Below are 22,092 nucleotides of genomic sequence, written 5' to 3'. Positions count from 1 at the left end.
ATACCTCATCCAGTAAAAGGCAAAATTAAATAGTTAAATATAAAAGCAGAATGATGAAATGATATGTACTTAATTTGCAGCCAAATTAACTAATGAATCATTTTAACTAATACTGAAGAAAGGGCAACTCAGTTTGGGTAGACTGATATAAAACTGACTTTTATCTATTATTTAATCCAAGAGCAGGGGTTCCGGTCCTGAAATCCTTAGGTGGATCTCGGAGATCTGTGAACTCTCAGGTATTGGGGAATATTTTTCTGTATATGGGCATATTTTTCTGGAAGATGATCTGTAGTTTCTGTCATATTTTCAAAGGCATCCAAGAATCACTGTTCTAAAATTATTTAAGGAATGTAGAGAAGTTTAATATGGTTATGTCAGTTAAAGCTTGGTGTTCATGAGATCAAAGATGTGCATTTGAGGTATTTTTCTTTGGAAGAGAGTCAAGTCAGGCCTCTCTGGATAGTTGCAGCAAAACCAGACTGGAAAATTCAAGAATAGCTGAGAATTGGGTTTAGATAGGCCCACTGTACGAAGTATGGCAACATTCAATGCTATATATATTTATGACTTAAAATAAAACTTTGTTTCTCATTCACACAAAGGTCAATGTGGATATTTCTGGTCAATAGGCAGCCTTCCATGTGGTCATTCAGGAATCCAGGATCCTTGCATCCTACAACTCTGTCTTCCTATATGGTCTTGGAATCCTCTGTTAGAACCTCTGTGTCTAGCCAGTAGACGAGGAAAGAGAGAGAAGGTGTGGAGGATCCATGAGGGGTGGACATCACTTCTACTTGCATTCCTTCAGTCAGAATTCAGTCACATAACCAAACCTAAGCATAAGAGAGGTTGAGAAACTGTAGTTTAGTTTTTGCTTGGGAGGTAGAAGAAATGAATTTGGGTGAACACATAGCATTTCTACCCTACCCACTTAAATGAAGCAACAGTACCTGGAAGCAGTTTGGGTAAAGGAGACAAGCTGCTTTAGATAGTGGGAGAAAGTCCACTATTGTAGGCAGACTAGGGTATTCCACAGATGACAGGCTAGAAGACAGTGGCAGTGGTGGAACAGGAAGGCCTAGAGGAGGTACAAAAGTGTCCAGAAGATGGGATGGTGTCAACGACATAAAGCCTATGAGCAAAAAAGCTCAGAATTTCAGGCTTGGATGCAGGAGGAGTTTGGGAAATCAGTTACTAGTGAGTAGTAAGTAGAGACCTAGTTTCCCAATTAGTACTCCTACATAAAGGTAGGAGTTGGGTATAAGAGTAGTGTCAGGCAAGAACTAGGATGGATTAACCAAGGCCTGGGAAGATTATAGAGATGGAGGATAGAACACAAGGGCAGCAGTCCAGACAGACTGTTTACGAGATGACTTGTTCACGACCAGCACGTCAGACAAAAGTTGTTCAAATTCCTCTTGCCCAAGGCCAGCATTGGTCCTGGAGCAGTGCAGAGCCTACAGACAGCGGTGAGCTAGGAGGAGAGGCCCAGAGAAGTCCTGACATGATCTAGCCTCACATGGTATGCTTCTCAGTCACAGAGCACAGCCCCAACTGACCCCGGCCCCCTCACAAATATCCTGCGATGAAACAGCATAATCGAATCACTGCAGACCCTTCAGAGTACAAAGCAGGTGCCTGCTAAGAGTGAAAAAGGGATGGGGTGAATATTTGCTTCAAAGGAATAATAATAATGAAAACAACAGCCAACACGTGGCAGACACTGTTCTTAAACTTTAAGTATATGTAACCATTTAATGTGGACAAAAATCTTATGAAAAGAGTACTTTTACCCTTTTATAAAGGTATTACAGATTACCCCAGTTTTACAGATTAAAAACTGAGCAATGGAGGCTTACAAGTGACTTGCTCAAGTATGTAGTAGGCTGGGATTCACAGAGATTTGGCTCCAGAGTTGATGATCTTAACCACTATTCTCTCCTGTCTTTCTTAGGAATTCAAGTTTGACCAACATCTCCTATAAACTTTTACTCAGTGGATGTGCCAGTGAAGATACAGCCTGTAACTCTCCCCCAGAGACCACATCTACCATTTTGCTTCCAGAAAGGTGTCTCATCCTTTTGGAATGAAGACTAAGTCATGAACTTCCAAGAATAATACACGAACAGTTCACTGGAGTGACCATCCTCTCAGAGAATGTAAATACTGTGCACTAACAAGCTTTGACGTGAAATATGTCACAAACGAATGACCACAGAATGTTAGGGCCACAGGAACCTTAGAGAGCACAGCTGCCATCTATCTTAGTGTAGAGAGGTTGAGTAGCTTACAAAATGTCCCTAGGAATAAAAGCAGGTGGTTCTTACTTGCATAGTAAAATGCAATCAAAAATTGTGTTTTACTCAGTATAAGGGAGTCACGAGGGTTAAGAGCCAGAAACTTCTGATGGTGATATATGTAACTGCCTCAATTCTTTAGTTGCCAGAAAGACTATGAAAAAAGACAACATGGTTCAATTTTATAGAATTTATTTTCAATGAAATGAGGAATCCAATTTCTTATATAACTAATCAAGAATTATATAGTCATCCATCCATCCACCCATTCATCCATCTAGGCATTTGTTCATTCACTTATTTGCTAAAGCAGTCACTCATTCCAAAATATTTGCTAAGCCAAAACTTATGCTAAATCCTAGGTACCTGTAGCACTTTCAACCAGTATTTTTCCTTACACCTGGTTTTCAGATTTTTAACAAGTCCAGTGTATGGGGATTCTGGTATATTCTAATGAACTTTATATCAAATACATTTCAGGATCCATAATCAGGCCATTAAGTATGGCATAGTTGAAAGCTTCCATCTGTTAATCCAAAATAAAGAGTTCACTTAGGAGTATTTCCTTTGTTGCTCTGAGCCTCATATTTTTGCTCCAAGGTGTCTTTTAGATACCACATGCTTAATCTCAAGCTAAGGTGAACAAGGCTCAGTCAACAGTAAACTGCCTTCAGTATCAAAGTACTCAGATTTCTGCAAGCTGGGTCTACGAGAGTTTTCAGGTCGTTGCTGTTCTTGTTGAAAAGTGCATCCATTGTGTCAAAGACATGTATTTCTGAGTTTTCTCAGAGGATAGTGGAAAATGGATCTCTGCACCCTTCTTCCCTGCTAGTACCAATCAGTTAGCATTGCTTGTGCAAACACTGCAATTCTACCTCAGCTCTAAATAATTCTGCTTCAATGATCCAGAGTTCTACTACCCCTAAGAAATCTCAAACGATTTATTTTAGCATTTGGTTCTGCACCACATGAGAACACTATTTTCTGATGGTAACAAGAAAGGGGACCACTCAGGAAAGAAAACAAAACACAATGTCAAGGTGCCAACTTTCTAAATATATTTATTCATGTATGTATTTGTGGATGGAGATTTTTTTCCATGCTACAAAGTTTTGTTAAAAACAAGTTGTTACAAATCAATAAATAATAGCTATAATTATTGTCTCTTGTAAACAGAATAATAAACAGATGTGACTACTTTGCCCTACACAAGACTTTCAATTTTTTCTGTTATAAAACTGATACAAGTATCACCATTTTCTTTCCTTGAGATACAAATGTTTTTTGCACATTGCTTCGCACTTGTCTTACCAGTTTCAGGTTTGTAATACACCAAAGCAGCACAAAGATTTCCATTAAAAATTTTTTTTTCTACCAAAGAGGTCTTATTTTCTGCCACATGTTCACTTATCTATTACAAACAAAAAAGAAGCAAAGCACAAAAATTAATGAGTGTATGTGTGCTCAAGGCTGGAAATACTGACTGGTATGAAATGCTTTTTAGCTGGGCATGAAAACCATATACAACAGCCATTCAAAACTCACTTAGCAGCATGTAAATCAGTGGGTTGGTTACTCAAAAGCTGGACAAACAGAATTCCTGGATACTGTTCCCATTTGGGTTTTCCAATTCGTATGGTTCCAGCTGACGATACTCAAAAGTCACACGATTTATGTGTTTCCCACTGGAGACCATGCGCACCACAGTGTTGTCACAGCCGATTTTCATCTGGGCTATAATTGATGGAAAAAATAAAAGTTTCCCAGCAGGTTAGAAGCCGCACAGTCAAATGCTCTCTGTCAACTGGATAATTTAAACGCAATGGAAGCCAGGGGACATATCCTCCTCTCACATGCCCAAACCATGCATCTGCTAGCAGGTGACATGTTTTTGTTTTCACTCTCACTGTAATACTGTATATAATTAATTATAGAATAGTAAAATTGAACTCAGCCTTTCTGCTCAAGTGCAAGAACATTGTTATACAAATAAAACTGGCTGGAGAGAGGCAAGATGTGTCCTGGCCTTTTGCACGCTCGCCTGCCTGCAAGGCTTGGGTGGTGAAGGCGCAAGGGCCATCTGTCAACTCTGCAACTTTGCAGTGGGGGCCATACTGCCCTCTAGAGACAGACTGGAAACTTGCAGGGGCAGTTTTTGTTTGCTACAGTCTCTGGTGGCAAGTGGCATTTAGTGGGCTGGGGCTAGAGGACCAAATGTACTTACTGCTGGACATTGATGTAGATTAAAAAAATCACCTGTTCATTATTTTATGAGTCTAGGTAAAAATTCTGTTTTACACATAAACAAAAAAATTATTTGCATGCGGTAGACATACACCAAATATACTAGTTTTTGTTCTGTTGTACACCTGCACCTTTTTGCTCTCATTTTTTCCATACTTATATGAAATGGCCTCTGCTGTCCTTACTTCTGTTAAATCCAATCTTATTCTTTGGTGAGCATCTGACAACTTTTAGATCTCTTTTAGTATAGGTGTACCTGAGCAGTTACATATTGAAACTCTTATTATTTTATTAAAAATTACTTACGTTTTATTTCTCTGGCCTCAAGCTGATTCCTGAGCAAGACTTATCTGCCCTACAAGAATACTTTCTGCTGTTTTAGTTTTCTCAATCTCCCTCCCTTGTCTCTATGAGACGTTTCTAAATTCTGAGAAACGCAAGCGTTGTCAGAGTGCAGGTACTTCACAAACATGTACCTGGGTTTAAATGAAGTAAAACAATTCAAAAGAGTTATTGAAATAAAAGTCATAGTAAGACATTGTAAATATAAATCCTATAATTATTTTAATATAAGTACTAGAGAGTCTAGATTAAGTTTCTACCAGGAGGTCCAAATTTATTTTTCTTTATACAATTAGAAGGTAATCATTCTTTTTCTGGCCTTATTCTGAACTTTAATCTACACAACATGACCTATTTACTTTAGTTAATATGCCTAATACTTACATATTATTTTGACATAATTGCTAATAAAATCCAATTTAATGGGTAGGGTCTCTAATAGTTCCACATTGTCTGAACAACTTGGAGGGGGTCACGGAATCATAGTGAATGGGAGAAAAAAATAAACTCTCAAATAAACCAAAGAGTGATTGATGTAATTCAAGCCTTAAAATCATCTTAAACCTCATTTCAAATATCTAGGTAATTTTGGCAAAAGTGATTTTTTGGCCCTAGTCTCACCTTTTTGCCTAATTCAAGTTCTATCGTTCAAGCAGAAAAGCAACTCTGGCTTCAATTGTCTACATTTTAAGGACGGGGTGTTCTTTAGTCCCAGTCTCATCTTCTTACCCAGTTCAAGTACATCTCCTCACAGGTGCTCTCCAACCACTAGCATGAAGTGACTCAGTGCCTCAGACGGTGCATGCCAAAGGCTAGAGACGCCATGTGCACTGGCAGCTTAAATCAGGGCTCAAATTTCAATCGGCATGAAAGAATCCTTCAGTTTTCAGCAAAGTGAGATTTTAGAATTTTTTTGCCTTTTCCTTGATTAGGAAGTTTGCCTTGAACCCAATCCCACCTTGAATCGCATCTGAAACGTTTTTAATGCAGGTGTATCTGGAGGAAGGGCGGAGTACATATCATGCCTTAGTGCTTACCTGTGTACAGTCCTCCCTTGGTATCTGTGGGGGACTGCTTCCAGGACCCCCCACGGATACCAAAATCCACAGTGCTCAAGTCTCTTATATAAAGTGATGTACTATTTCCATATAACCTACCCACATCCTCCCTATACTTTAAATCAGGGTTCCCCAACCTTTTTGGCACCAGAGACCAGACTCATAGAAGACAATTTTTCAACGGTTGGGGACTGGGGGGTGTGGAGGGTGGATAGCTTCCAGATGATTCAAGCGCATTACATTTATTGTGCTGTCACACCTCTCTGCCAATGATAATCTGTATTTGCAGCCGCTCCCCAGCGCTAGCATCACCGCCCCAGCTCCACCTCAGATCACCGGGCATTACAGTCTCATAAGCAGCACGCAACCTAGATCCCTCGCATGCGCAGTTTACAGCAGAGTTCTTGCTCTTTTGAGAATCTAATGCCTCCGCTGATCTGACAGGAGGCGCTCACTCACCTGCCGCTCACCTCCTGCTGTGCAGCCTGGTTCCTGACAGGCCACAGACTAGTATCACGGCCCAGGGGTTGGGGATAGCAGCTTTAAATCATCTCTAGATTGCTTAAAATATTAATATCTGATACAATGTAAATGCCAAATAAATAGTTGTTATACTGTATTTTTATTTTTATTATTCTTTGTTTTTTAAAATATTTTCAATCTGTGGCTCATTGAATCTACGGATTCAAAACCCATAGACAGGAAGATATATTAATTCTCTTTCAGGCCGGGCGCAGTAGCTCATGCCTGTAATCCTAGCACTCTGGGAGGCCTAGGCGGGTGGATTGCTCAAGGTCAGGAGTTCAAAACCAGCCTGAGCAAGAGCAAGACCCCGTCTCTACTATAAATAGAAAGAAATTAATTGGCCAACTAATATATATAGAAAAAATTAGCCAGGCATGGTGGCGCATGCCTGTAGTCCCAGCTACTTGGGAGGCTGAGGCAGGAGGATTGCCTGAGCCCAGGAGATTGAGGTTGCTGTGAGCTAGGCTGACACTACTGCACTCACTCTAGCCTGGGCAACAAAGCAAGACTCTGTCTCAAAAAAAAAAAAAATTCGATTTCAGAGACATTTTATATACCAATTATATTACTTTGTAATGAATTACAAAATATGTTACAAAATATATGTTAATTCTATGTCAGAAATATTTTGTTTATTAAGGTCCATATTAATTAGCTCAGAGAGAGAAAATACTGGTGGGCTGACCTGGTTTTAATTATAAAAGGTAGCCACTGATCAAAAGGACAGTTTGTTTTGCAGCTTCCTTACCTAGCTGGTTAACAATCTGGGGTGAAGGAAAGGAAGGGGGAAGAATAGGAAGAATTACTGATGACCACTCATAGATTTCAGAATTTACCTCTGTGTTGCAGAGGCCTTTGAGAGGCTAGTTTAGCTGTTAGAAGTTGGGAACATTCAGTAGTTCTGAGAATTTCTGGTGAAGCTTATCACTTTGTTGTTTATTTACTATGAGTAATATACACATACGTGCACACATATATGGAAATGTTAGTTATTTCATTATCATACCATTTCTAGGTGATGATACATCTCCTATGTGAACCATAGTTTTTTGTTACTAGGCAAACCCTTTAGTCTCTAGAGAATGAAAGCAGGGACCCCCGAGAAGGTGGGAAGAGCATAGAATTAAAAAGCTTTGTCTTTTCACAGTTTTTCTTAGGGCTAAACTTAAACATACATCATTATTATTTCATAGATTTCTCTCTCAATATCAGATATTCTGGTAATAGATTTTGAAATTGTACATAGGCTCAAATGTAAAAATCTTCATTACGGGCTCACTGTGCAAAATTAAAGTCTTTTAGTTAAACTCGTCTTCCAATGTATAAAAAATTAGGGGTGGTTTACTTTAAAAAATCTTGATAAGCATATAAATAATAATCAAAGAAATATCTCACCAGGGCCATGAAAAGGGTAGCAAAGATCAGCTAAAGGCATCATCTTGGAAGGGTCCAATCCTGTTCCTCCCAGCAGCTCCACAAAGTCTCCTATCCCCCCACAACCTGCTGAGGATTTCTAAGGAGACAAAGCAACAGAGAAAGATATATTTAAACAAACTACGGAAGTCAAACCATTTGACCAACAGCAGGTTGGTAAATCCACTCAATCAGCCCTCAACATCCTGGCGGTGCCATTTAATTTAACATCTGGGACTCCGGAAATTAAAAGACATTTAAAGGGAAAAAAGAATTCATAAAGATTGCTTTTCTAAATCAGTTGAGTAATCATTTTTTTAAAAAATGTGTCAGAGCATGTTTTTTTTTTTTTCCCCTCAAGCTTAAGGACTGGAATGATAAAATGGGAATCTGTAAACTCCATATGAGATGTATGAAAATTGAACCTGAAAATGCTTTGCTTTTGAATCATTTGGACATACATACTGAGTTACTTGAATCTCTTAATGCATGCAGTCAGACTTAAACCAAGTCAAATACCTGCATTTTATAAATAGGGCTTTCACTTTGGTTTTTCCTTCACCTCACTTCATTTCTTCTTTTTTGTGAAGGAATTTTTCTGCTGTTGGAACATATCATTTCTGCCCATAAGGATTTAGATTAATCATGCATATATTTAAAAAGAATAAAACACTGATTTGGGGCTCAAAAGTTAACTAGAATTACCATCATTTTTCTCTTTTCAACTAAAACAAACTTATTTTGAGAAACTCAAAAGAATTGATTCTAAGACTTTGTGGGGTCCACTGTTGCCTTCTTTCTCAGCTTCCCTTCATCCTTCCCACACTATCTTGTCCACAACAATTCCTGTGCTTCACTTTCCCACACAAACAAAGCACCCACTCTCAGTCCCAAAGGCTGCAGTTTGGGCCACCCACCTGCTGTAATCGGGGCTGGCCTCATGGGCATGCCACCTGGGCAGCCACATTAGGCCACGCCAGCAAGGCCCTGTGCTTGGTTTAATGCTTGGCTGCATTCTCAATAAATCTGTAATAAGGGCCCCTACATTTCCATCTTGTACTGGCCCCCACGATTTGTATAGCCAGTTTTGCCCACCATCCTCTTCTTCGTTGGAGTGTGCTCATTAGGAGATCTAGTGAAATGTGACAAGGTGCTCGATAGTTAACCAGATAGACCCTGACACATAGGAACCAAGATGTAAAATAGAGAACTTGAAAAACACACAGGTACATGAGCACATGCATTCAGACATTTAGAAGGACGTTGAAATACTACTGGAACTAAACAATAAATTGGAAAATAATATAACAGCAACTGCTGACTAATGAAAGGCAGGCAAGTGGGGATATATAGTCTTTAAGGGCTTACCTACTGCGCACTGGGTTCTATGTTTAGGTGCTTTACATGTAATTTCATCAACTGATGAAATAGAGGTTTAATTAGCCTCACTGTGTATAGGGCTTCATGTTCTTGTATTGGGAGTTGAATAAACCATTTAGGGGGGAAGGAAAATCCCTTAATTGCCTTTCCCTGGAGTAGAGGATGTCCAAGAGGAACATCTCTTAAGACTAAACTTTCCATTTGGTTGTGTAGGTTCCAAATTTCAGCAGATGGTCTTGAAGTGAAAAAGGCAGATTCAGGGGAGAGAAATGGGAGATAAAGAAGTTGGGAAGAAGTGGAAACTAGAGTGAGGAGAACAAAACAAAGAAACAAGGAAGTTGAGTGCACCTATTCCTTGGTGTTCAATGACTTTTCTCTCCTCTTTGCAAACCTCTCAGCTTTTCTTATAAACAGTGGCAGAAACTGAGTGACGTAGGGACCTCTGTGAGATTCAGTTTCTCGACAGTAACACCCTAAGCCACCATTATCTTTTGCCTAGACTACAACAGTGTACCAGAGAAGTACCTATACTCCTCGTACCAAATGTAAGATCCAAACACCGACTTAATGCACAAAATGGAAGGGCTTTTTCAGTGGAACTCACCTTCCAATATATAAGAAATCTGGAGTGTTTTATTTAAGGAAATAATCTTGATAGGCACCTGAATAATAATCAAAGAAATATCTTACCAGGGCAATGAAAAGCAGAGCATGGCCCCTATAGCTCATTCACTGCAAGGAAGCCAGAATGACTTTTTAGACAGTGTAAGGCAGATCATGCCACTTCCCCTGCCTGAACCCTTCCAGTGAGTTCCTACTGTACTTAGAATAATCTCAAACTCCCTAATATGGCCTGCAGGGCTCTCTGCACTCTGGCCCTGCCCCTCGCCCTGAAGCTGTCTTATGCCACACACCCCCACCTTGCTTTCTTTCCATTCTGGGAACCCAGCAAGCCCATGAGACTCTGTACTACTGTTCCCTCTCCTCCCTGTTCTTCCCAGGGCTGCTGGCTCCCTCCGACCTATCACTCAGGTCTCATTTCTCAAAAGGTTTTTCTCCTGGCCACCTTATTTCAAGCAGCCTGCTGCCCCTCCCTCCAGGCCCCTGTTCCCAGTCACTGCATATCCACCACTCTGCTGCATTTTTTTGTACGGCACTTAGCACTGTTTGAAATACGTGGCAACTTCACCTGCCTCATCCCACCAGAATGCAGATTCCCTGTGAGCAAGACCCGTCTTGGTCATTGCTAATTTCCAGCATCTAGAATAATGCCTGCCCAGGGTAAGCACTCAGAAATATTTTCTAAAGGAATAGATGCCTAGAACCCTGTAGGCTTCAAATTGTCTTTATAGCCTTAATAACTAAAGTGCTGCTCTCCCAATCTGTGATCACACCCCCCATCTCCTGCATTTTACATCAAGACTGACACACAAACAATATTAAGCTGATAAGGCTGTACCAAAGGTACCCAAACACGTCCTTATCAAAGGATTATTCTTCCACTAAGGTCCAACTAAAAAAGATAGGCACTGGTCCATGAATTTAGGGCTTAAAGGAAATTGGATATACTCCTTTTCTCAGTCTTGGTTCTATTTATTTGGTATTCACTAAAATCTGTCTGATTAGGAACTATGACTGCCTTTGATAGCAGCAAATACATGAGTTATCTCAACGTAGGCATATGAGACAGTGAAAGGAAATGAGAATGACTCAGAGAGAAGAAGCTAGCAGTGTAAGCAGATATGGTCCAACTTCTAAGGTTCGTACAGAAGTTCATTTGAAGACAAATTGGTGGGGATTCTCAGCTAATATTTTTAAGGCAAAATGTACTGAATTACCTGAAGAGTATTAAAATACTCTTCAATACTTTACTATATTTTGCAATATAAAAATCCAATTTTGCATTTTATGCTAGAGTTAGCATTCCTTCATAACACAGTTCTGTCAATGAGATACTTCCTTCATGTCAAAAGAAAATTCCAATAATCAGAAAAACAGCTGTGTAGATGACTCATACTAGGTTCTGCTAGGAAAGAATTTTTGTAAAAGAGGCAAGTACAAGAGAGTTCAATTGTAATTATATACCACAACTTCACCAGTTGAAAACATTTCTTACATCATGAGGAAAGTATTCAAGGAATCAGGATGGGCACCTGAGTATGCGACTTGCAGCATAACTAAAATAGAATAAGGGTTTAGTTACAGCAGTGAGGGCAAGCACATGGGGTTTCAGTCAATCAGAGGGACGTACTACTCCAATTTGCTAATGCCCAGGTTTGCCATGGATGACTGCTTCTGCTCTGACAAAGCTGTGTCCTTACAAAATGCCTGGGAAGCCAGTAAGCAACTCACCTTTAATTGAAGGCCATTTAAGTGTCCCAGGGTGAGATCAGATATTTTGATCACCACAGGATAAATTATGGAGAAGCTGCAGTTGCGATGCTGGTGTGGAACTACTAGGGTGAACTTTCCATTGGGGGTCTGAGAGATGACATTGCAGGCTTTGTAGGAAAAAAAAAAATCACATTGGCATTACTTGGTTTGCTGGATTTTTATAGGAATTTATTGTATCTTTATTCTAGGCTCCTGTTCAAGGTCTAGGGCCTTCTGCCTGGGAAGAGAGTATATGTGATGAGAGTATCTCTCTCATCTCCTCATGATGAGAGTATTAATCATAAAGGCAATTTGCAGACAGGAAGGAGATGGGGAATAAAAGTCATGAGTGACATGTGGACATCATCAGGAGGCCCTGGCCTGCAGGGTCTGCTGATCTTAATCTCAGGGGTTACCTTGTTTATAACAATCACAAGACATAAATCAATAACTGAATGAACAATACTAGCTGGTAGTAGTTCTAGGAACATTTCAGTTAACCAACGTCCAGGTTCAAGTTGAGAATCTGAAAGAATGAAGGCTTAGAGGTGAAGCCAGAGCTCAAATCCTGTCTGCCTGAAGCCTTCATTCATAGAATTTGGAGCCATAATGTTATTTTTTAAATAATAAATAAATAATTTTAAGTATTTTCTAATAGTGATGAGATAGGCTAAGAAAAAATAAAAAGACACCAGGCTTAAGTCTGAAAAATATCTGCCGGGTGTTAGGTGATAAGTTGACTAAATAGTAAATTTTTAATGTTTAATTTACTCACAAGAATTTCTAAAATTTTTTGTTTCGTGTCTCATATCTGGATTTACAATATATTTGTTCTTCTTCTAGATATGAAACTAGAAGCATCTAAATTTGTACTTTTTTGGTGATTATGGGACAAAAGTTTCTAATTGATCAGAACTACCTCTTGCTGCCTTCTTATATTCTTAATTACATTTAATTTTGAAAAAAACTGAAATTCCTTGATGATTCTAGAAGGTTTCTCATTTCTAACCAAACAAAATATAAGAAAAACATTTTATTTTGTCCTCTAGAATTATTCTGCTCCAGTCTTCAGAAACAGCCTTTTTGGTGGGGTGTTCTTTCAGAATTTTTTTGTTTTTAAAAAGAGAAATCAGAAAATCAGTAGTGTGTTATTCTTTGGCAGATTAGGCCCCAACCTACAACTATACAAAGCATTAATATAAATACTACTGTATGCAATCTAAAATGAGTGATATGCTTTCTTCTAATTTTTGAAAAGATTTTTCTCTTAATAGTGAAAAAAAACAATAAACAGAGGAGTAAGCTCATTTTGATTAAGATAATGTGCTTTAGGCCTGGGCTGTTCAGTTTTATAGCATAATCTATGTGAGTGTCCATCAGAAAGGAATTAAATTAGAGTGGTGGGCTGAAAATCAGAAGGCAACACTGAGGTGCTCTGGTCCAACCCTCCACTCAGGGAATGGCATCTGTCTACCACATCCCAGATATGCAGCCTTTTAGCCTTTGGCTAAATATCTCTAGGACTGTAACTTCATATCTGATCCTACAAGCTTATCTGGGATCAGTAGAATGACTTGGGAGATCAAAAGTTTGTCACTGAATGCATTGAAGACTTTGGAAAAAAAAAATTGAATTGTACCCATTGTAAATTAGTATACTACCTAGCCTGGGAGATAAATTAAAAACTGTGATTTGATTTTCATAATCATGAATAGAAAATACCTTAAGTCATTTCTAATTAAAACAAAGTTTCCATTCAAATCATTCCTCAGTTCAAATTTCTTAAGTCCATGCAATGATATTACCTCTGAAAAGCAGGTTTGACCCTCAGGTTCTGCCTTTTAACTGAGAAGACAGGGAGCCCACTTACGAAAGAGGTTGGGATCTGTCTTTACAGTCAACGTGAATCCATTTCCCGGTTCATGGACCCGGAAGAAGATCATGGCCACATTCTGGGAGGATCTGGTGCTCCTCCTGCTCAGACCACTCTGGCAGAAATCTATGTACCGCTCCGTCGTGGGGAGAGGATGATCCTGGGAACTGGGGAACTTCTCCCCCTTGAGAATCCAACCATCAAATACCTTTCAAAAAAATATAGACATAGATGCTATCATTTCCATCAGCTCCTGAAGTCACGGGTGTGTTGAAAGGGGGAGAAAGTTACTCAGCAATGGGCCTTCAGCCATAAGTGAGGAATAGCCTACACTCCCTGCCTACTTGCTTTTCATTTGAATATTTTTTTGACTTTGAGAGTTGTTTGCAAAGTAATATTAATTAATTAATGTTTATTTTTCATTACACATAAAGCTTTCAAAGTAAACCAACTTTCTTGTAATTATTTCATCATTTCAACCACCTCGGTAAGTGAAACTGTAGGCCATATTTTCTGTAGGTCATATTTTCCACATCCCACCTTCATAAGAATTCAACAGAAGCATAATTTGGGTTTTGTTCAACTGCTCTCTTTCCTGTAGTCATTGAAATGTGAACAAAATATCTCAAAAATAGGTAGCAAAAGAAAAAACTGGAGCAGCAACTTTACCTGCCAATGGTTATATATGCCCATTTTTATCTTTTTTTTTTTATCATCACATATTACTTTAAAACATCAAGAACTGCTTCAACAGTCAGGCAATGATGGCTGCTATGCCACTTGGGACTTTTCCCCTTCACTTGTTAAAACTTTGCAGTTGGTCACAGGGTCACTTTCTATTGACTTTATTATTCCCCACATCACCACAGGTCTCCAGTTTAATGAGTCCAGTCTAGTCCACATGAACAACACTGCCAGCATTCCAGCTGCAAATTATTTCCAACGTGTTTGCCAGGTTTCAAAGTAATTCTACTTTCGAGGTTTTAATCACGATTATTTTAATTGGATAGTAGAACTCCATCAGCCATTCTAAGCTGACCTGTTAGACTTGTGGACACCAACTGGAAGTGGGGATGCTGCTAATTTGGGGGGGTTGTCCTCCCCTCCCACCCGTCTCAAATTAGGTTCCCCCTCAGCTTGCTTGGCAGCAGCCAAAGCCCCAGTGATCCACAATTGGGTCGCCCAGGCATTGAAGGTAACACTCTGGCAAGAGAGGGACCAGCAGGAGCGAGGTGGGCTCAGAGCTCAGTCGTGAGCACGGGGCGGGCGCTCTAACCAAGACCGGCCTGTTGGGTGGACTGGAGCGCCGGCCGGTCCCAGTTAGTTTTTATCGTAATTCCTCTGCCCCAGATTGTATCATGCAGCACAGCGCGCTGCGAGATCAAGTCTTTAAAAGTTCCCAGTGCCTTGAAAGCGCATAGAGGGGAATTAAAACGCCACTGCAGCGTTCAGAGGCACCAGCCCTACGGGGTGGGGTGTGGGGCGAGGTCTAGGGGTTGGGGCGAGCTTTTCACCGCGTGAGGGTCCCCGAGTGCGCCTTTCCGACTCGGGCACCAGGGGAGTGTCTAATGAAGAATTGTCGCCGGCTCCGCGCGCTCGGCCGCCCCACGGTGGGCGCAGCGCCCTGCCCTTTCCAACCCTGGCGTGGCTCCCGGCTGGGGCTGCGCGAGGCAGGGACGCCTCACCTTCAGGAAGTCCCCGCCCTGACAGTCGATGGAGACCTGGTCGTAGTGGATGGTGATGAACTCCTCCGGCTCGGCGATGAAGAAGACGGCGCAGTGCAGCTGCGGCCGGTCGGCGGTGAAGGTGAACTGGCCCTGGAGGCTCAGCATGTCCAGGCACCCTGCGGGCGGCGGGGGGACGGGGATGTCACAGGGCCAGGAGTCGCGAGCTGCAGCCACCGTGGCTCCGAGCTTGAGCAGCCCCGCTGCGCGTGTCCCCTTCCCGGGCTCTACAGCGCCCAGCTCCCCAACTCCCAGCCTCGGCGGCGCCGGGTTCCCGCGCCCCGGGGCGTGTCACCCCCTCTTGTCCCGGGCTCGCCTCCTCGGACCGATCCTTAGCGATGGGAAACGCGCGGCTGGCGAGCCCAGGCAGCCCCTTCCCGGAGACACCCGGGACAACCTCCCCGCCTCCCGGCGCCCGCGGACGCCCGCCCGGCACCGACTCACGCAGCGCGCGGCGGTACGGCTGCTCCCCCGCCAGCTCCCGCTTCAGGTTGGCGCTGAAGAGCGGGAAAGGGTCGTAGTCCGCCGCTTCCCGCAGCTAGCAAGAAAAACGGGTCAGTCCGGAAAAGTTCAAGGCGTGGGAAAGAAAAGGGACGGGGAGCGGGGCACCCTCCCGGCCGCTCAGCGAAGGGAATAAAGAGAGGGGGTCAGGGTTTCCCTGAGTCCGGAGAAGACGGGACGTTGGCCCCTCTCCATCGGACCAGGGAAGCCCCCAGCGGCCAGAGGAAGGGGAGGCACTCAGGGATACTAAGGGGCTGGGAGGAAGACCGGTCTAGGGAAAACCAGGTTGCCCCTGGAGCCCAAGAAAGGCTCCAACAGACAGGGAACAAAGAGCAAACCCCCAAAAGGCTGAGGACAGAGGCAGCCCGCCTGCCGCCCAGGGCTGAACACTCACGCAAGGCAGGTGTGTTGGGTCGACGCAGGGGTGGCTCACCTCTAGGTACCGGCTCTCCCCTCTGAGTGCCACCAGGAAGATCAGAATGAAGTGGCACTGAAGTTTGAAGTTAGGTGACATGCTGGCCTTGCCTCGGCAGCTGGTATGCTCTGCTCCGGAGGTCGTGCTTGGGCTTTCCGTCCCACACCTTCGCGCAGCCTGAGAGCTAGAAGCTGGTAGGGTCCCTTTGCTGGGTCTCTTTTATAGAGCAGTGGGGAGCGGAGGCTCTCTGCCCCTTCCTGATCGGAGCTCAGTAACCATGGGTTACCCCGTCTCATTGACAAAGTACGTGGCGATGACGAGGGTCCAGCTCTCAGTCACAAATCTTCAGCGTGGCCCAGTATTATTCACCAAGAATGATTGCAGTCGCTACAACTTAGTGAACTGAAAATGTAGGATTAAGAATGAGGCAGGGATAAAGAATAAGGGAGGGCATTTTCTTGACCTGCCAAATGGTACATTCTACTTTTCTGTGGACATTGGGGAAATTTTCAGTTTTACAAATCAAAGTAACAAAGTTACACACATGCATAAAATACCCAAACACATAGAAGGTTATCATGCAGCCTCATCACATAACCTTGGATGGAATCGTGCTGGGAAATTATCAAAGAATTTAGTACTCATGCAATTGCTCATGCCTGTCAGTAAGAAATTTGAGGCATTTTCAGCTCCAAAGAGAGGCTGACAGAAGTCAAAGTCTGATTTTGCAGAATATTGCAATAATGCAATCACAGGCTTTCTTCCTGTCCCTTAATCTTTGTTTCATTCTGTTGCCATTTCTTAATAGCATTTCCTTAGTAGAAAGCTAACTCTGGTGTCAGTGGATTTCTGGATTTTAGCTGAACTCTGCAACTTGACCTAGGTGTTTATATGCTGTGCATTCTTCTGAGCCAGGTAACTGTGTTATGACCTTAGCATCCATCCGAACCACTGAGAGATTAGGTCAATCCATTTCATGCCTTCACATACCTGGGTTACTTTAATGCTCTGGTGGAAAGAGCTACTGTGAAGCTTTATTATAACTGCTCACCAGCAAATTTACAGAGCTAAACAAATGCTTAGAAATCCAGAAATAAGTATAAGCTTATCTTTGATGATTAGGAGAGAAAAAAATTGTTCTTTTTCATGTCCAGAATTGTGGGATATATAGGGATGCTCCCCTTTGACTCTCCTACCTCTTTCCAGTCCATGCACTAAGCATCATTATTAAAAATGTTTACACAATGGCAAGACCATAATACAGGATTTTGACAGAATGAAATGATTATATTTTAAGTATTTTTAAAAATACTCAGAATTGAATAGTAATTAGTCTACTGGTATCAGAACTTGACATGTTTATGTTGGAGACAATTCTGAGCATCAGAGAGTGTGAGGGAGAACACCCAGAGGTCATGAATGCCGGCCACCATGTCCTTCTCCCCCTCCCAGGGACTGTTTAGAGTCTGAATTTTAAAAAGGTTGTTAAAAAACCAGAGGGGAATAAAAGAGGAGAAAAACAAATGGTTTAACTCCACCTTGCTTGGCCCCAAACACACCGGGCCATCTTCGGGTCTGTGTCCCATACCTCTGTGCCTAGAGGGAGCCTCAGGGGCACGCACCTGGCATGCCGCGGCCCTCACTCCTTTCCTGTCAGCTCGGCCTTTGCCTTGGCCTGCGCTCAGGCGTCAGACCAGCACTCTCCTTGGACACCTCTGTCTTTCCCACCTTGGGGGTCTGGCACCTAGTGTCACTCCAGCTCGGGGCTGCTTTATTAGCACCACTAAGGTGCTAATAAAGAAGAAGCACATTCTTCTCCAGCCAGCCCCTTCAGACACCTCCCTATGCACAGATAAACACATGGACCACAGTGATGTTCCCAATGTCCTTCCTGATGCCTCCTCCTCAGGAACCACACCCAACAAGAGCTGGGACGAATGAAGGCCAGCACAATGACTGATTTTACATCATATCATAATATAGCATCTGATTTTACATAATAATCCACACATTGTACTATAAAATGAACTTCATTCCCACCAAAGCCTATGTGGAGAAACTACTGTGTAATTTTCACCAGCTTAGTAAATATCTATTAAGCCAGTAGAAACTGCTTTTTTAAAAATAATAATGATGATGATGATGATGATAAAGGTAATTAGGCCAGGTGTGGTGGCTCATACTTGTATTCCTACCAATTTGGGAGGCTGAGGCAGGACGATTGCTTGAGGCCAGGAGTTTGAGACCAGCCTGGGCAACATATCAATACCTTGTCTCTATGAAAAATAAGAAATACTAGCCAGGCATGGTGGCATGTACCTGTAGTCCCAGGTACTCAGGAGGCTGAGGCAAGAGGATTGCTTGAGCCCAAAAATTTGAGGCTGCTGTGAGCTATGGTAGCACCACTGCATTCCAGTCTGGGTGACAGAGCAAGACTCTGTCTCCAAGGAAAAAAAGTAAAGTTAAAGGATGAAAACTATAACCTATGGAAGAAAACTAAAAGGATAAAGGACAAAGAAAAGCCAAGTAGCAATTCTCTTAGTGAAAATATTAAAAAATGGGTGAGAACATGGGAAGAGTAATTTGGATTAGAGAGAAGAAAAGTTTCTGGGCAATAAGTAGGTGTGTGTTTGAGGACTGAGACTAAATTGTTTTCATGGACTGATTTGGTCATTCACATAATTAGCTTAATATTTGAAAGCTAATATTAAAAATTAGCTGTTTGTTCAACCAAATTGACTGTTGTTTTTTTTTTAAAGTATTTTCCAGGAAAACTCAGAGTCCCCAGATATGCTGACTGGAAATTATCTCTATGGCCATTTCCATCCTCTTCAAATATTTTAGTTTTTCTCCATATTTTTCTAGACATCTTCTCCAATGTTGATGTTATATGGTTCCTATAAGTGTTTCTTAGGTCTTCAACTATTGTCAGGAAGAGTTAAGACTTTCTTTTTGTTAGGTAGGGTTTCTTTTGTTAGGTAGGGTTTCTTTTTGTTAGGTAGGGTTTCTTTTGTTAGGTAGGGTTTTTTCTTTCACAAAGCCCCAGAGCAAATTGTCATTTGTGTTAAGCCTGAAGGACAAAGTGGCCGCACAATATCAATCAGATCTATATTCAATCCACGATGATGGGGTGGGAGAGTGCTGAATTTAAAATTGCACTGAAGAGGGACACACAGATAACATCTAACTAGCATGCAGAGGGACTTGGTGGCCTAGAAACATGGCCTACACATGACTGTGATAGCCAAGTGCAAGCCTGCAGAGTCTCGGGCATGGCTAATACACTGAGGTGTCAGGAGCAGCAAAGGGGACCACATAATCTCAAGTCTCTTTCTATTCAAGGGTCCCATGATCCCATTAACTGCCATGTGAATTGTATTTAACTAATGTTAGTTTTGAGTCCAGGGCCTCGTGAAGCATGTATAACTCACACGGCTCTTCACCTTGGGAGCCTCAAGAACTATTTTTCAAGTTGCTTAGAACTCACATACAGAAAACAATTTAAAAATAATGATTTTTTTCATAAAGTTAGAAAGGATTATTTTGTTTTCAAAGTTTTTATTCTATTTTTGTAATAAAATACCATGGCCCCAAGGGGAAAATAATTGTTTTCTAGTGTGGCAGTCAATGTGTCAAGTATTGCCTCCCTGTAATACTAAATTTTCTCTTTTGTTTGTCATGTCAACAAAGAACATCACCAATATATATGTAAAAGAACTTCCTTTTTCCTTTCTTGGCCAATTTGTTGAAATGTTGGAAAATGGAACATATTACTAAGTTCTTTAAGAAATAAATATAGGTGAATAAACTTACTGTAGTTAGCCAACAAAAACAACAGCAAAACAGTTTTCAGTTGCTTTCAAGATGACTTTTTGTTTGAAAGAATTTAGCTATTATTTTCTACTTTATTGTGGCAAGAATACCTAATGTGAGATCTACACTCTTAACAGACATTTAAGTGCACAACACAGTCTTGCCAACAAGAGGCACAATGTTGTATAGCAGATCTCTAAAACTTATTCATCTTGCATAAGTAAAACTTTATACCCCGTTGATTAGCAACTCCCAATTTCCCTCTCCCCTAAATCCCTGGAAACCATCATTCTACTCTCTGCCTCTATGAGTTTGACTACTTTAGATACTTCATATAAATGGAATTTTGTACCTTCTGAGACTAGCTTATTTCACTTAGCATAATGTCCTCAAGGTTCATCCACCATGTTGATATGGTGGATGACAGGATTTCTTCCTTTTTAAGGCTAATTAATATTCCCTTGTATGTATATACCACATTTTCTTTATCCATTTTTTAACACATAGGTTGTTCCTACATCTTGGCTATTGTGAATAGTGCTGCAATGAACATGGGAGTGCAGACATCTCTTTGACACACTGATTCCAACTCTTTTGGATAAATACCCAAAGGTGGGATTGCTGGATCATATGGTAATTCTATTTTTAATTTTTTGAGGAAACTCCACACTGTTTTCCATTATGACTGTGCAAATTTATTTTCCTACCAACAGTGTACCAGGGTTCCCTTTTCTCCACATCCTAACCAAGTGTTGTCATCTTTCATCTTTTTCATAATGGCCATCCTAGCAGATGTGAGGTGATATCTCATTGTGGATTTAATTTGCATTTTCTTGATAATTAGTGATGTTAAGCATCTTTCCATATACCCGTTAACCATTTGTATGTCTTCTTTGGAGAAATGTCTAAGTCCTTAGCCCAATTTTTAATTGTATTATTAGTATTTTTGCTATTGAGTTGTAGGAGTTCTTTATATATTTTAGAAATTAACCCCTTATCAGATATATGGTTTATAAATATTTTTCCTCATTCCTTAGGTTACCTTTTCACTTTGTTGATTGTTTCCTTTCCAATGCAGAAGCTTTGTAGTTTGTTGTGCCACTTGTTCATTTTTAGTTTTGTTGCCTGTACTTTTGGCGTCATATCCATGAAGTAATTGCCAAAAAGAATGTCATGAAGATCTTTCCTATGTTTTATTCTAGGAGTTTTATAGTTTCAGGGGTTACTTTAAGTCTTTAAGTTTTTAATCCATTTTGAGTTGATTTTTTTGTGTATGAGTAAGATAAAGGGTTCAATTTCATTCTTTTGCATGTGGATATCCAGTTTTCCCAACACCATTTATGGAAGAGGCTATTCTTTTCCTACTGTGTATTCTTGGCACCCTTGATGAAGATGAGTTGACCATATATGTGTGGATTTATTTCTGGGCTCTCTATTCTGCTCAATTGGTCTAGATGTCTGTCTTTATGCCAGTACTATGTTGTTTTAATCACTGTAGTTTTGTAATATGTTTTGAAATTAGGAAGTGTGATGTCTCCTGCTTTGTTTCTTTCTCAAGATGTTTTTGGCTAGTTGGGATCTTTTGTGGTTTCAGATAAATTTTAGGGTTGTTTTTCTACTTTTCTAAAAATGGATTTGGCTATTTTGGGGGTAGTTGTTTTTAACAGTTTAAGATTTACTTTTCAGATGTGTTAGAGATCAGAAAGGAAGAAACTCAGCAAATACCCTTTGGGGAAATAGTATAAATGAGCCTTTGAATGAAACCCTCAAGTGTCAGCTATTTTCAACCTAAATGACCATTAGCTGTCAGTAGAATGTAAGACTTTTGGGGTGACTGAAATGACTACGAGTGACTGAAACCAAATTTCGACTTAAGCCAAAAGGGGAATTTATTATCAAGACACAGGATGTCTTGTAGAATACATGGGTGGGAAAATTAAAGGCAGGGATTTGAATGCTGCTCTTCAGTCTCTCTGTCTGCAAGCTGCCTTCCCCCGCGTCTATAGTCTCTGTGGTGGTAAACAGGCCACCAATTCCTAAGCTTTATGTGTTACCATTAAACAAATAAAAATACCATGAACTCATGTTCTAATAATCCCCAGTCCACAAAACTGTGGAAGAAGGCTCACAG

General features: G+C 41.1%; 1 protein-coding gene across 1 annotated transcript; it reads right to left on the bottom strand.

Annotated features, from left to right (window-relative positions):
* Positions 1-3,339: 3,339 nt before the first annotated feature.
* Positions 3,340-16,584, bottom strand: CRHBP (corticotropin releasing hormone binding protein). The gene is made up of 7 exons (XM_012738342.2): positions 16,167-16,584; positions 15,677-15,770; positions 15,194-15,351; positions 13,506-13,716; positions 11,615-11,763; positions 7,865-7,982; positions 3,340-4,034 (listed from the first exon to the last, which is right to left on the bottom strand). The coding sequence occupies exons 1-7, from the start codon at positions 16,245-16,247 to the stop codon at positions 3,877-3,879; spliced, it is 969 nt and encodes a 322-aa protein (XP_012593796.2). The 5' UTR covers positions 16,248-16,584; the 3' UTR covers positions 3,340-3,876.
* Positions 16,585-22,092: the final 5,508 nt, after the last annotated feature.

The sequence above is a fragment of the Microcebus murinus genome, chromosome 11 (assembly GCF_040939455.1).
Source record: "Microcebus murinus isolate Inina chromosome 11, M.murinus_Inina_mat1.0, whole genome shotgun sequence".
In the NCBI taxonomy this organism is placed as follows: Eukaryota; Metazoa; Chordata; class Mammalia; order Primates; family Cheirogaleidae; genus Microcebus; species Microcebus murinus.
The sequence above is the reverse complement of the archived record's forward strand: the minus strand, read 5'-3'. Positions and strand labels throughout refer to the sequence as shown.

What these genes read in the sequence shown, in the direction of transcription:
- CRHBP (XM_012738342.2), bottom strand. Translation starts at nt 16,247, where the DNA reads ATGTCACCTAACTTCAAACTTCAGTGCCACTTCATTCTGATCTTCCTG. An exon ending in GACAGATCCCAACCTCTTTC is followed by an intron (nt 11,764 to 13,505) that starts GTAAGTGGGCTC and finishes TTTCCTACAAAG; the next exon opens with CCTGCAATGTCATCTCTCAG. An exon ending in CTACCCTTTTCATGGCCCTG is followed by an intron (nt 4,035 to 7,864) that starts GTGAGATATTTC and finishes CATCAATTATAG; the next exon opens with CCCAGATGAAAATCGGCTGT.